General features: G+C 38.7%; 1 protein-coding gene across 7 annotated transcripts in view; it reads right to left on the reverse strand.

The window, feature by feature from the left end:
- Positions 1 to 1,112: 1,112 nt before the first annotated feature.
- Positions 1,113 to 15,130, reverse strand: part of LOC109082278 (signal-induced proliferation-associated 1 like 1) — an 80,150-nt gene continuing 66,132 nt past the window's right edge. For 5 of the 7 annotated variants that reach the window (XM_042746217.1, XM_042746212.1, XM_042746213.1 and 2 more), the window contains 9 exons: positions 11,077 to 11,174; positions 9,454 to 9,896; positions 9,043 to 9,264; positions 8,447 to 8,606; positions 6,633 to 6,855; positions 6,066 to 6,239; positions 4,379 to 4,487; positions 4,192 to 4,270; positions 1,113 to 4,062 (listed from right to left, as the gene is read on the reverse strand). In XM_042746217.1, the coding sequence (XP_042602151.1) occupies positions 3,919 to 4,062; positions 4,192 to 4,270; positions 4,379 to 4,487; positions 6,066 to 6,239; positions 6,633 to 6,855; positions 8,447 to 8,606; positions 9,043 to 9,264; positions 9,454 to 9,896; positions 11,077 to 11,174 (1,652 nt within the window). In that variant the 3' untranslated portion in view covers positions 1,113 to 3,918. The remainder of the gene's footprint in view (positions 4,063 to 4,191; positions 4,271 to 4,378; positions 4,488 to 6,065; positions 6,240 to 6,632; positions 6,856 to 8,446; positions 8,607 to 9,042; positions 9,265 to 9,453; positions 9,897 to 11,076; positions 11,175 to 15,130) is intronic. The other 2 variants (XM_042746216.1, XM_042746218.1) reach the window with 2 other exon arrangements.

Consider the following 15,130-nt stretch of genomic DNA (forward strand, 5'->3'; position numbering starts at 1 on the left):
CAAACAAAAATGTTTCATAAATGCTATTGGGTTCCTCACCTAAACGAATACTATTCATATGAGATTAATAACGTAAATGTTATTAATAGTCAGAATGTCTAAAAATAGGCTAAAACAAAGGTTTCACAACTTTTAATGCACTCTGTGGCTTAAATAGACTAAATGTAACTTATATTTTTACCAAGAGAACAAAACTAACACTGCTAGTGCAGAGCAAATGCACATTGGTATTGCAAGATTAGTTGGTTAAGGTACAGTAAGAGTTATAAGAATTACAGAAGTGAGAAGAAAAGGGTGTATTTTTATGGCATTTGTCTAATTTCTCTCCTGGTTCTTTTCTGTGATTAGTGCAAATTGTGGAGAGCTCAGTCTATTGACAACCGCACAGAATTCTGACAGCATCTGAAACTGCCAGCACTCTTGGGAAGAGCTCTAAGCCCTTTGCTCCCACTACTTGCTCTACAACATGTTTATTTCAAGTGCACTGAAAATTCCCCATTGCATTGTTCAACCTGAGTTCCCGAGCAGAGGACACTCCACTTCAGTCTGGGTCTGAGCACTCAAGTCTACATGTCCATTTCCAATAGTCTGAGGCAGATAATAACAGCATTGACATTTGCTCGCTGATATATCAGAAATGTCTTCTACCACATGCATGAAAATCCAGCAAGGATATTTGACTTTCCTAGCTCGGCCAGTAAATGCTGCACAGACTTCTGGCCAGAATCGGCCGATACAGGTAAGAGATGCCCTTTCCGTTCTTTTCCATTTGGGGTTAATATTAGCATTTCCACAAAGAGAAGCAGCTTAATTCTGCAAATTCAGCTATATCACTGCCACAATGACATTAGATGGGATTCAGCGGCATGCGGCCACAGTCAAGGGAGGGTTAACGTCACAATCAGAGGCAGATCAGCAGGAGGACGTGAGGAGCCCTTGGCAATCCAGCCCTGCTCTTCAACAGGCTTTGCTGATTACTTACTGCAAGGTGCAATTATCCTCGCCGTTACCGTGGCAAAAATCAGCCTCTCCCACAAAAGCACAACACTGACAAAAACATGAAACAAGGGCACAGATTGCAGCAATAATAATAAACACAAGGAGACATGGAATGACATTCAACTATGGCATTTAAATTAATTTATTGGCTCAGAAAGCAATGGCAGATTACACCTCAGAGCAGGCGGCAAGCACGAGCCATTTGTTTTGTCCAGTTCATGAATAATTACAGCACCTCAAATCAAGTTTTTTTTATTATTATTTATTTATGAAACCTTAATACTGTAATCACTGGAAAGTCTTTTTTTTTTTTAAACCTCTACACTTTACAAAGAAGATGAACAGTATATGTAAACAGTACTTTTTGTTTGTAATCGTAATGCTCCTTTTTAAAATGTGCACATCATTAAAAACACAATTCTTTAAAGTTTAGATGGGAGAATATATGGAGTAACGTCTAATGACACAATATAAAAGATCAAGGAAGGGAACACCATCCCAGCCTCGTCTCTCTCAAAAGTGACTGCATACGTGAGAACAAGAAACAACATCAAAAGCCATATGTTTATGCTTGTCCATAAACCAATCGCGATAGATTTCTACAAAACAAAACAAAAACAGTGCAAAGAAATTCAACTCAGGAAGCTAAGAACAAAAATAGAAGAGATAAAAAGAATGAATTAAAAAAAAAAGATTCACATTCCCACAGTCATCAATATTTACCTTGAACAAAACCATTTATGTGTTTAAAAATGATAAAGGATTGAGAATGTTGGAAAAATGAATACCAAACCAGAGGGGAGAGATCCGAGAATAAATAGCAGTCGTGTTTTCTGCGGTCAGGGAGTTTGATGCTCTTGTTTCACCCTCCTGACTGAGGCAGCATAACCTGGAAATGAAACTAATAATCTCTCGTCGTTCTCCATGTTGTGCAGGTCATCCCTGTTTACAGGGAGTTTCGACCGAGGCAAAATGTTTGGCATTCTTAGTGTGTCGTTCTCTGCTGGCATCAGGAGGCACTTTCTGAGACACTTCGAGTGATTCCTAGAACAGAATCGATTATGGCTGCTCACTGTTCACAAACTCAAAACAAAGTTACCTCCGGATCCATTGTGCACATCTTCTGCACAATACTTAGAGTATCCAGAAATTGACTCCATCTACATTATACTGAGAAACCAGCTAGTGTTGCCTGCACAGTATAAACCAGAAAATGGAAAGCTATACAATATACATTACTTGGGTCAATGATAAAAGCAGGGCAAGATGTTTGGTCTTTGGTGACTGACCTTTTTGCTCTGGGAATGCCACTATGTTCAAACGAGGGACTAAGGAACTGACAACAAGAGCAAAGCGCTATAACTGGGTGTGAGATTACAGGGCACTTGTTCAATATTATTGATCCCAGACAGTGAACCAGGCTCTTAACTAAGCCGTCCCTCTTGTTCCACGCTCGCTGCGCAATGATGGCCACAGCACCCGAGAAATGACTCTGTGTGAGTGCATTCTTTCTGAGGCTAGTTCCTGTGAGCAGCCTATTGCATTTTTCATGAGAACTCATGACTCCTGTTAGGCCTCCTAGTTTTTTTTTTTACCTCCTTCCTTTTTCCCTTTTCTCAGAAAGGCACCACCTCTCATCCCTGATATTAAATCCAATACCCGTGTGTTTATAGCATTATCTCTTGTTTGAATGGAAGGTCTCCATCACTATGGGTGTGTTTAGGCAACGTGGAAACATACTGGAATAGATTAGATCTGAAGTCAAGTGAGATGATCACTTATTACCACTAGATGGCACTAAAGCAACACAATAGCAGACTAGGGCACCACAACTTCCACAACAACAACAGAAAAAATACTGCAGCTCAGGCAGAACTCTACTAGAAATACAAATAATACCAAAAATAAAAACAGAGTCCAAATGAAGTGACATCCCCTTCTGAAATAAACACTATTCACAGATGTCCGTTGTACTGCACGCATAGAGAATCAATTGATTACTCAAAACAAAAACGGAATAAATAACTGAACTGTTCCCAAAATAAGACTTGTCTTTAAATTCCAGGCTTCTAGGATCATCAGCGTTCGTACCGCAGACTTGAGATTTACTGGCAGGATATTGCCAAAGTTGTTATGCATGAGCAAATCTGGTCTTTAGGACAAGGGTTTAGACTCCCTGCTATTGCTTCAATTGATGTTGAGATGAAATATCACAACACAACACAAGTTTTGATTTCATTATGAGTAAATCACTTCATGCCACCTCAAAAAAAAAAAAAAAAAAAAAAAAAAAAAAATGGTGTTCTTTGTTTTGAAACAAATGGTGTCACACATGAAGTTTGTAGATTGGTTTTGTCAGAACATGCGGACAGGCTTCCTACAGTTTGTTAAAAAAGCACAAACTCCAAAACCACAATGACGCTGGAAAATTTTACGACTGGATGCTGAAATATGGTCGTGTAGCAGAGGAGTCTTCGACTCTGGCTCTGAGGCAGGGGGTCTTCATGGGGCAGAACTACAGCGCTGTCCAAATGACTGGAACCAAATGTCAGGTTGTCAGTCATAAGTAGGGCACAGGAGGGACAAGAGTGGAACAGCCTGGAAGGCAGAGGGTGGCATCACAGCCAATTACTAGTTACTCCTGTGGGCACTTCTAATGATGTCCCAGTGGATCTAGAGAGGAGAAGTCATCACAGGAAAGGGCTGAAGATTTGTATTTTTGCCCTCCCCTGACTTTGAGCCATGTCAGAGTTGGTCATTATCGCCACAGTCTGTAGAGGAATGCTAATGTGAACATCAAATTATGTTGAATCGTGAATGGACAATTCTCAATTCAGTCTCACATGGGAGTAAAAGTCTCTCCCGCGTCTGTCTGGTCCTTGAGAAGTCTATTGATCTTGCCTGTCTTCTGCAGATGGCTCAGTTCAGATCGATGGTGTTAAAGACCCACTCCGTGAACTTCTTGAGCTTGGCAGCGGAGCTTTGAGACTCTTCTTGCAGCCTCTGATTGTCCTCCCAAAGCCTCTTCATTTGTGCCTGCAGTTTCAGTTTCTCTTCCCTCTCCTTTAGAACAAACAGGAAAAACAGAGTGAGAGAATGATAAATGTGAGGGCGAATACACTAACTTTAGATTTCGACAGAGCTTCTGTTTACAACAGAGTCACTAGGGTTGTAAAAAGAGGTTCTTCTCACTTTCTTCAAGTCCTCCTGCAACATCTTCACCAAAGCTTCCAGCTGAGAAACCTTCCCACTGTAGCTTGAAGGTCCCTCACTAACAGAAGAACCAGAGTTTGGACAAAATGGATGACGTGCAAGAAACTACTAAATAGTTTCACATTCACACATGAAATAAGAATTAGGCATTGGATGGTGGATGTACCTGGGGGAGAGTCTGGTGTGCGGCACTGGCTGCAGCTCTAGATGCTGAGGACTGAGCGAAGTCTCTCTCTGACTGATGTCTTGAGAACTAAACATAAACCCTCTCTGCACTGAGAGGGGAATGGAAGAAGAGTGTGATGGAGTTGAGAGAGAGATGATGATGATGATGTGATGACAAGCAGAGCATTAATTTAACTGTGAAGGCAGCATTAGGCAAATGATAAAGCAGCACCTCGAGCTTAACAGAGATGCACATTCCAAGACAAAATTTCACATCTGTCCATCAGTGCAAGTCCTCAGGGGACATTCCCATTAATATAACAGCAGTTCACTCATTATTCTAAATCCTTACATTTCAGCAAATCATGCTATGACAAAATGGATAAATCCTGAACCTCACAAGCCTAAATAACTGCAAAGTTTAAGACGCATCATGCTTTTGATCAGTAATGGGTGTTATGGCGACTTTTGACTTTGTGACTTTTTTATCTTGCTAAAGCTAATTTTATGAATCGTAAGTTACATATTGTAGCTTTAAAGGGATAGTTCACCCCAAAATTTAAATTCTGTCATTAATTACTCATCCTCATGTTCCAAACACATAAGACCTTTGTTCATCTTCAGAACACAAATGAAGATATTTTTGATGAAATCCAAGAGCTTTATGACCCTGCATAGACAGCAATGCAACTGACATGTTCAAAGCCCAGAAAGGTAGTAAAGACATCATTAAAATCAGTAGGTATCTGCCACCATTCACAAGAGTTTACAATCAGAGGAATGCACACGCATACATCGCGGTACTTTCATGGATGGCGGTGGAGACTGACCTGGGAAGAGAAGAAATCTCTGAATAAGGTTATTTTTGTTTTGTTTTTTGTGCCAAAAAAGTATTCTCGTAGCTTCATAGCATAATGGTTTGATCACTGATGTCACATGGACTGTTTTAAAACAGTTGAGTTTTACCGTTTTTGAATCCATTCAGCTGATCTCCGGGTCTGGCGGTAGCACTTTTAGCTTAGCTTAGCAAAGATCATTGAATCTGATTAGACTGTTAGCATATTTTCCCTAATTAAAACTCGACTCTTCTGTAGTTACATTGTGTACTAAAACCGACGGAAAATGAAAAGTTGCTAGGCCCATATTGGCTAGGAACTATACTCTCAATCCGGTGTAATAATCAAGGGACTTTGCTGCCGTACATGGGTGCAGCAGGCGCAATGATATTACGCAGCGCCTGAAATTCCTAATCAAGTTCCTTGATTATTACACCGGATTGAGAGTATAGTTCCTAGCCATATGGGCCTAGAAAATCGCAACTTTTAATTTTTCTGTCGGTTTTAGCTTGGGCTTTGAAAGATAGGGCTTTTGGCGTGTCAGTTGCATTGCTGGAGGGTCAGAAAGCTCTTGGATTTCATCAAAAATATCTTAATTTGTGTTCCGAAGATGAAAGATGGTCTTACGGGTTTGGAACGAATTGAGGGTGAGTAATTAATGACAGAATTTTAATTTTGGGGTGAACTATCCCTTTAACAATCAAACCCTGGCATATAAAAGTTAAAATAGTTAAAGAAGCACTTTTAATTTAACAAAAAGGACTCTCCCTCTTATAAAAGATGGACATGTGGATTGTGCAAAGCTGTGACATAGCTGAGGAGGAGGGATAAAGAGAAGAGAAATGGGCTCACTGCGCTGTGGTCTTCTCTCACCCTCGAAAGCATTGGCAACATCCACGAGGTGGGTCCAGTCCAGGCCGCTGTCTGTGTCTGTATCCGGGAGGGGCATGAGACCCAGTTCAGGAGGAGGTGGCCTCTGTCGCTCGTGCAGGTCTGCTAGAGAGGTGTCAGACGCTGAGAGGTCACCTAACACAGCCAATGAGAAAACATGAGGTTGTGTGTATGTGCGTATGTGTGTGACTGTGCGCTTTAGCCCAGTTAAAGCTTGTGGAGTGTGGCACTTACACAAAGGGCAAATCTAGGGGAGCACTTACTTTAATTAATGGAACTTTACGGAGTAAAAAAGTAAAAAACTTCCCAGACAATGAAACATTTAGCTGAATTTTAGTTTTAAAGTTGCATTTTGTCTCATTTTTTCTCAAATAATTGGTAGAGCTCCTGCAGTCATGTCTCAGACACCCTGTTGATGACTTTAGGCTTAAAAGATTTGTTCTATGATATTTTGCATTTTCAGGACATCTCTATAGATTGTGCTAGACTGTAAAGGCACTCTGACTCAATCATGACAGGTTCTCTCACCATGCATCTTGATGCCCAATTTGTAGGAAGGTCTGCGCAGTGGGGCGCCACGGGTGGTCGGAGATCGTGGAAGGGTAGAGCAGCTGAAGAGCACATCGCTGGCCAGAGCCTGCTCCAGAACTGAATCTCCCAGAGACGGCAGCCGCTGGCCCCGGTATATACTCTCATCTGACAGGGTGCGGTGCAGAGAACGCCGCCCTGAGCTCGTTGGAGCTAAAGAGGACTGCAGGGAAGAGAATGTATGGATATATGATTGATGTCACGGACCCTATGCTACCATTCATACCAAGAACAATTACTATAATGATAACCATGTTAGCATCCATGACAATGTACAATACCATTCCGTTTATTCTAAATATGTGCTGTAGTTTTGTTGTCTGCTGCTATAAATGCGTGAGCACTTTAATGCATGGATTCTTATTGTGTGAGTGTCTTTCAATGTTATCGTTCATCAATCATTTTTAAAGTGGTTCTTCTGTGCTGTAATTAGAGCTGCATGATTCTGGATAAATTTGGAATAACAATATTTTTGTCTCAAATAGAGATCACGATTCTCCCATGATTCTGTACTAAAAATAATAATTTGAGACAAAATATTAATTGATGCAGTCTATTTAAATGTGTGTGTGTATATATATATATATATATATATATATATATATATATATATATATATGTATTTTTTTTTTTTATTATTATTATAATTTTTTTATATATATAAATACATTTTTGAGAAACCTATTTTTAATATTAACATATTGAAAAAATGGTTTAAATGAATGATTCTATGACTCATAAATATTTCATTTGTTTAATTAATGGATGAATCTGTGTTTTTGAACAAATCTCTTAAATGAATGATTCAATGACAAATACCTTTTTAAACAGTCATTTTTAATCGACACAGACGTTATTTGAAGCGCCAGTCACTTTCAGAAGGTAATTTTCTCTATATTGATCACTACCATAGACATCAATGTTTGTATCCGAACTAAGACATTTATTCCTGTATTTCTGTGATCATATGAATGACTGTATTACAGAAATAATACATTGTAATTGAAAAGACTGTTTGTGTTTCTTACCTAAACATGTCTGCTCTCTGTGTCAGCGGCAGATTTGAATGATCCAGTATGATTTTTTTCAAAGGTTTAACAGACACAGGCAAATCGTTGTCATTTAGAAATTTGATTGTGTAGGTGTTTAAATCGAGATCGCAATTTTTTTATTATTAATCATGCAGCTCTAGCCGTTATCATTATAGTCATGGTGTGGATTTGTTATTTTAAATTTAGAATGATTTTTAAAATCATATCTTTATCATTATTGTTAACATATTTACTTATGTTACCTTCCTTGGTGTGAACAGACTTTAATCCTCATTTTTGATAATTTAATTTTTCTGATAAAATGTACAATTAAAATGTGATTAAAAAAAAAAAAGTTGTTCGTAGACTGCAAATTTGGCCAATATTGTAAATATCAATAAGACTACAAAATAGTAAGAATCAGAATAAAAATAAAAATAATGATCACCATCATTACTTTGATTATTTTACAGTATATAATTAAAAAAATTATTTATACACCCTTGTTAAAAATTTGGTGAAATGTTCTCAGGTGCACATTATAAATAATGCAAACTCAAAGCAGTCCTTTCAATTTATTAAGTTAAATCATAATTTTGATTTTTTTGAATAGTTTAGCCCTAAACTATTAGGTAAACCATGTGATTTGCCAACCATGTGATTTGCCAACCTTACTCAAAAATGGAGCACACTGGTGGAGTGGAGTTTTTTCAGTTGACGTACCTTGTCCTTGTGCTGCTTGGATGGGGGACTTTCTGGCGTGACAAGTTTCTTCAGATCTTCTTCCACTGTAGACTTGCACATGGCTTGAGGAGAGTGCAGATCCCTAAGAGAGGGCCTGGACTGAGAGGACCCGGGGTCTGATCCCTCACCCTGTGGTCTTCTAAAGAAAAAAACATCAAGAATTTCCATATTTACAGGATGAATATTGCACAGATTTCATTTCACTGTTATTACACTTCTTCTCCAGAAGAGGGCAGTCATGTATGGAGGAAAAAAAAATAAAAAATTACAAGAGCCACTGAGGAAAATCAAAGCCAAAATATATATATTTTTTTTTTTACAAAAAGATCACACATTTATTGGCACTGAAAAGGAAGGTCAGAGAGAGCAAAAACAACTAGATCAAACTTAACTGTCTATAAAACAACTTGTGACAATTTGATCCAACAGGACTGTAGCTAGTCCATGATTTATGAACTTGAACTTGTGACCGTTTCCCTGTTTGTATCTTTTCGAGCATCTCCTTCACACCTTAAAAATCCAGTCACACATCTTTCAGCCATCCATCATCCCCACAGCCGAGCTCCTTCACTTACTTGCGTGTGTCCCCAAAGTCCACAGAGTTGATGGTGCTGCCTGGTTTCCTCCAGCCGATCAGGTATTTGCTAGTGGCCCCCTGGCGCGGATAGAAACTCTTAGGGCCAGGTGACACCGAGCTCTGGGAGGAGGAGGAGGAGGGCGAGGTGGCTGAGGAAGACTCTTCACGTGGGGAGCTATGGCTGGAGCTCAGGACTGCAGGGCTGACAGAGTGGCGTGTGCTGAGGAAGAGCCAGATGAGTGGAAAACATGTCTAGACTATCTCAGAAATGATAATCACACACATTATCACTTTATAGCATCATATTTGCCAAAATATTACTAGCACAAACATTTGATACAGTTTATCAAAGAACTGCTTGTATTTGCTAGGTTGTTGCTAAAATAAAATCCCATGGCAAAAAGCATACCCAGAATAGGAGGCCATGTCACTCAGACTGAAGGAGCTGCCGTCCCGGACCAGTAGATGGGTCGGTGGGCTTCGGTTAGTAGGCGGCCCATCTGCAGGAGACACTGGGGACTCAGCTGCAGGAGGGGACCTCTCAAGCACCCTCCGGCCCCCTTCTGTGGGGCTGTGCCAAGGTGAGGGGGCTCTTTCTCTGGCACCAGCAGCTCCCACAGCCAGCAGAGAGCTGGAACTGCCATGGGTGGGGCCGTATGATGTAGCATCGATGCCACTGTCGGCTGAAGCGCCCTGCAGGTAGCCACCCCCACCCAAACCGTTCGGCTCAGAGTCCGGCTGGTCTCCCATCCCTCCACTGCCCAGATCATACCACTTGTCATCGCTGTGACCCCCACTAGACGTGGTGCTGGAGAGCGTATTACTGCTGGAGTGGGAGTATTGACCTTCAGACTGTAAGAAAAGGTCATATATTCAGAAAGAGCTACAATAAAAAAAAATTAAAAATAGGTTGCCCATCACAATGCCAGAGCAGTATACAAGTCGACCAACAAAACGTGATGCATCCAACATGCCCAAAAAAAGTGTGCTTTAAATGACAAGGCAAGGTTGTAAAATGTGCTGTTGTGCAGCTCCTCAGAAACTATGATATTGATCAATTTATGACATTTGAATTATTGACATATTGAAAAATAAATTTTACATGGAAAAAAACATTTTATTAAAATAATGATTATCATGTAAAATCATGTTTTTAAGGAAAAATATTATGTTTTATTTGCTTACGCTACATTACATTTTCAGAGTAATTAAATTAAAACCCTTCTTGAAAATGGCATAAATATGCTTTCAAAATCAACATGAATACAAAGAAAACATTTTCTCACATATTACTGTTCAAAAGTTTGAGGTCAGCAAGATTTTTTAAAATATTTTTTGCAAAAAGTCTGCATTTATTTGATCAAAAATAACATTTTGTAAAATATTACAATTTTAAAGTAACAGTTTTTTTATTTAAATGTAAAATGTTATTTAATTCTGTGATGACAGCTGAATTTTCAGCAGCCATTACTCCAGTTTCCAGTGTCACATTCAGAAATCATTATAATATGCTGATTGGTTCTCAAGAAACATTTCTTTATATTATCAGTGTTGGTAAGTTGCACTTCTTAATCTTTTGTGGAAACCCTGATAAATTTTTTCTGTAGTCTTTTAACATTAAGTTCAATAGAACAATATTTATTTGAAATATAAATCTTTACATTTTATAATTTTTACTATTTTTTTATCAATTTAATGCGTTCTTGCAGAATAAAAGCATACAAAATATTTTTCTAAAATACATGTTTTTAGTATTATATAAATATATTTTTAATATAAATTTTAAAAAAATCTTGCTGACCCCAAACTATTGAACAATTATGTATATACTATTGACCTAGCTGCTAAGGTGCTCTGAATGGATTTCAGTCTTAAAAGATTACTTTTAACTAACCGTCTGACTGACATATTAGCTTAGTGTTAACAAACTAATGTTTGTGATATTGTATAGTACACTTAAAGCTCTTTTAGTGAAGAGATATCACCTGGCATCATTTTTAAGAGCGGTTATATGCAGCAGTCGAGAACCTACCTGGCTGCCCTTCTTGGGTGAAAGGTGAATAACCTGTTCCTGTCTCTGGATGCGTGGGCCGCCTGAGTAGGACGAGCTAGACTTAGTGACTGGAGCATCTACAGAACATAAGAGATAAGAGTGCATTAGAAAACAGGACATTAGACGGTACTTAACAGAAAAAAACGCTCTGGTGAATACTGAAAATGAGGGCACAACAGCAGAGAGGAAACAGACACACTTGAGACTCATTTAGATGAGCAATGTCATAAACAAAACCCCAAGTACACATGCATGTGTGCACGCACACGCAATGCATACATGCACACATTATAGAACATAATTCCTTCAAAAAGAAAAAAAAGAAGCAATCTAATTTGACCAATATAGCTAACACAATCTGGGCTGATTTCATTACAGGATATTGAGTGTAAACGAAACTATTGTGTAATTGTTGGCCGTTACATAATGGCCAGCATAACAAAAATAGATGTTACGAGCAATTAAAGCACACAGATTTCATGAGGGGGAGGGGGATGGATGGACAGGAAGCAGGGCGTCAGAAAAGATACAGACTTGAAATTATCCTCAAATATAAGACACTTAGTGAGTCACAGTTCACCCAGGCTGATTATACAGGCTATAAGACATAATACAGTAGACTTAGTTCTGGACATACATTTGTGAAAACATTAGGGGAAAATGTCATTTCTTTGTACAAGAATGAGCCACTGCACTTTGTCAGAGGGGGGTCAATTCCTTTCGAGCTTTATGAAAAGGCTTTCCTTCCCCTCTTGACACCCCACTTCCTGTCTCTACCTCCCTTCAGCGATTCAAAGCAGATTTTTGTTTGTTTTTCAGAATAATATTACTTTGCAGTATCTTAGAACACAAACTCAGTCTGTACAAACCACAATCTTTTAAGACAAAATCCCTCTTTAATCCATTCCTGAATAAACAATTCTGTGCTAACAGAAAAATGGAGCATTGCTTCAGGAAAAGTATCTAGAAGTTACTGGGAAAAGTATAACCTCATGTCAATGAGCAACATAAAATGTCAGAAATCTACCTAAAATTCCTAAAAGTAGCCATTGTATGCCTCATGATTTTGTCACATGCCTTCCGGTCTTCCAGATATGGCCAACAACAGAACAGCAGAACAGATCTCAAAAAATGCTTTCACTTTCTGTCTCTGTTTATGTCCCCTCTTTTGTATATTTCTTCGAAACCATCTTTCATTTTCAGCTGTTGTGGTCACTGTTCACCTTCCTCCCTCTTCTCTTCCTTTCCACCTTCTTAAATTTGTCTTCCTCTAATAACAATTTCTGCATCATTTAATAATCAGTAGTTATTTTTTTATACATTCCTAAGATTATGGAAAATCTATATAGAGAAATATCTATGTGTTCTTTGGAACACAAATTAAGATATTTTTGAAGAAATCCGAGAGCTTTCTGAACCTGCATAGACAGCAATGCAACCGACATGTTCAACACCAAAAAGAGTAGTAAAGACAACGTTAAATAGTCCATGTGACATCAGTGGTTCAATCGTATTTTTATAAAGCTACAAGAATACTTGTATTTTCTTTGTGCACAAAAAGTATTCTCATAGCCTCATAACATTTAAGTTTGAACCACTGATGTCACATGGACTATTTTAAGGATGTCCTTCCTTACGACCTTTTCTGGCATTGAACATGTCGGTTGCATTGCTGTCTATGCAGGTTAAGAAAGCTCTCAGATTTCTTATCTTAATTTGTGTTCCGAAAATCTTACGTGTTTGGAACGACATGAAGATGAGTAATTAATGATAATTTGCATTTATGGGTGAACTATCCCTTTAAGGTTCTTGAGGTTCAAAGCCAACCCAAAAGACAAAACCGGCATAGGTCAGCATTTGCCAACTGACCTCTCATGCTCCAAACAGTCGAATGCAATCATGAGAGCGGCGTATAATTCTAGGCTGCGGTAACATTTACAGCACGGGTCATATAGTTGACTGGGCCGAACGGCTTAGATGTGTTTTGCGTGGGACGGACCCTACTATTACTGTCCGGGTCTCCGAGAGGTCACATAGCGGTGCTAAGAGAGGTCAAAATGTGAAGGTGGGCCACTTGACCACAACAGTCAGAGAAGCTCAAAACAGTAAGATGGTTTCAGAGAAATATACAAAAGAGGGGACATAAACAGAGATAGAAAGTGAGAGACAGACACAGTGGAGGCAACAAGAGCCTGCAAGTCCTGCAGTCTTTCAAAAAAAAAAAAACGGGAATATTCCTGTCAAAAGCAGGAGACATGTGGAGAAGCAGAGGAATGGAGAGAGGAAGAGAAACAAGAAAAATACGCAGAAAGGGGGTGGCAGTGTGAGTCACAGCACACTTGGACCTTGAAGAGTGAGAGGAGAGGGGGGTGCTAGAGGCACACAAAGCGCTGCTTACACAACCGTACCAGCAGGAAAGAGGGGATATTTCTGTCTTCGCTTGAACACATACACAGCCTGCTGTTCAGAGACACCGTTTATGCTTGCTGCCTTTCACTGGACATAGCTTACTTTCAAAGGCTATGCTTGATCTATCGAGCGCTCTAAGGTTGACCACGGTTATACAAGTGAGAGGTATTCAGGGGGAGGGAAGGATCAGATGATCTGCTGTGTGTTAGAGGGGCGAGAAGACTGTGCGGAGCCGACCTGCTGTCAAAAACAAGTGTGGCCCAAAAAAAGGAAGCCGTCAAGGCCAGGTGGAAATATGGGATAATGAAACAACATAGCCTACAGCAAGACAACAAGGACCCTCAGATGATACGTTCCAGTGCATTGGTTTTCATGCTAGCATGTCTGTTTTAAAGAGTAATGTGTTAAATGTGTTGGGTTAAAGCAATGCGTCACTTTCACCGTTTTCTAATAAAAGCACTTGAGAAGACAAGGTTTTTACATATCTTAAAGTGATTTTGAGTGGCGCTTGCCTGCATGGCCGCCACTATTGCTAAGGTGTCGTGGGTGGTTGCTTGGACATTGCTATGCGGTTGCTAAGGAGTTCTGAGTGGTTACTTACAGACTCAAGTCAAAAGAGTCTGCCCTCTAGTCTCTTTGATATTCTGATCCTCAGATCCTTCCAACAATGCAAGTATATGGGATTTTTTAATTTTTGTTTTTTTGCTTATTTTATCACTGACCAGGTAAAGTAGGCCTGGGCTCTTCAAAAAGTAACATCATGATTTGAGGAACCATGTCTGTAGCATCAGTGTTGTTATTGTTAACTAAAACAAAAACTTCTAAAAATCGCTTTCAGAATGTTGAATGAAGTTTAAAAATAAATAATAAATATTTAATATAAACTAATAAACTAACAAAAGCATATAACACAATTATTTAAACTTAACTTAAACTAAAACAAAAGCTTAAAATCAAAAAATAATCCAATTCAAAATATTAATAAAATCTATAATAGTATACAAATACTACTAAAACAAACAGCAAAAAAAGGCGTGAGCAAGTTGGTATATAAATACCAACTAAACTGCCTTTGTGTGAATTTTTTAAATAACATTTTTTCTAAAGGTACAAAACCAGAAAGTATAATTTACATCATTAGCTGAGAGACAATTTATTTCATATGTAAGCAAAATGGACATTATAACTGAAATATGGCCATAACTGAAAATGAATCAGAATCGAATTAGCTCAAATCAAAAGCTTATGAATCAGAATTGAAACCAGTCTACAAATCTGCATTGAAGAAAGGTAATATTTTCATTATAAAAGCATCTGATTTAAGAAATGCTTTAAATCAGCTTTGAGGATGTGGTGTAACTGTTAAATACAGCAGAATTTTGATTTTGTTTTCTGAGAATTTATGAATGGCGTCATGCTTTGATGAGTCTAGAAGCAAAGTCTATAATCACACATTTAAATATCCAGCACTGAAGGCCTCAGAACCCAGTAATACATCAGCAGTACTCTTTCTGTCATCATGTGGTTCAAAAAAGTCAATTTTTGAATATTCGCTGCCAGTCCATTCTCCCTTTCAGTCTTTCATTCGTTTTGTTTAGCTCATTCATTTTTTTTCCAGCAGCCT

This window comes from Cyprinus carpio, chromosome B20 (assembly GCF_018340385.1).
Source record: "Cyprinus carpio isolate SPL01 chromosome B20, ASM1834038v1, whole genome shotgun sequence".
In the NCBI taxonomy this organism is placed as follows: Eukaryota; Metazoa; Chordata; class Actinopteri; order Cypriniformes; family Cyprinidae; genus Cyprinus; species Cyprinus carpio.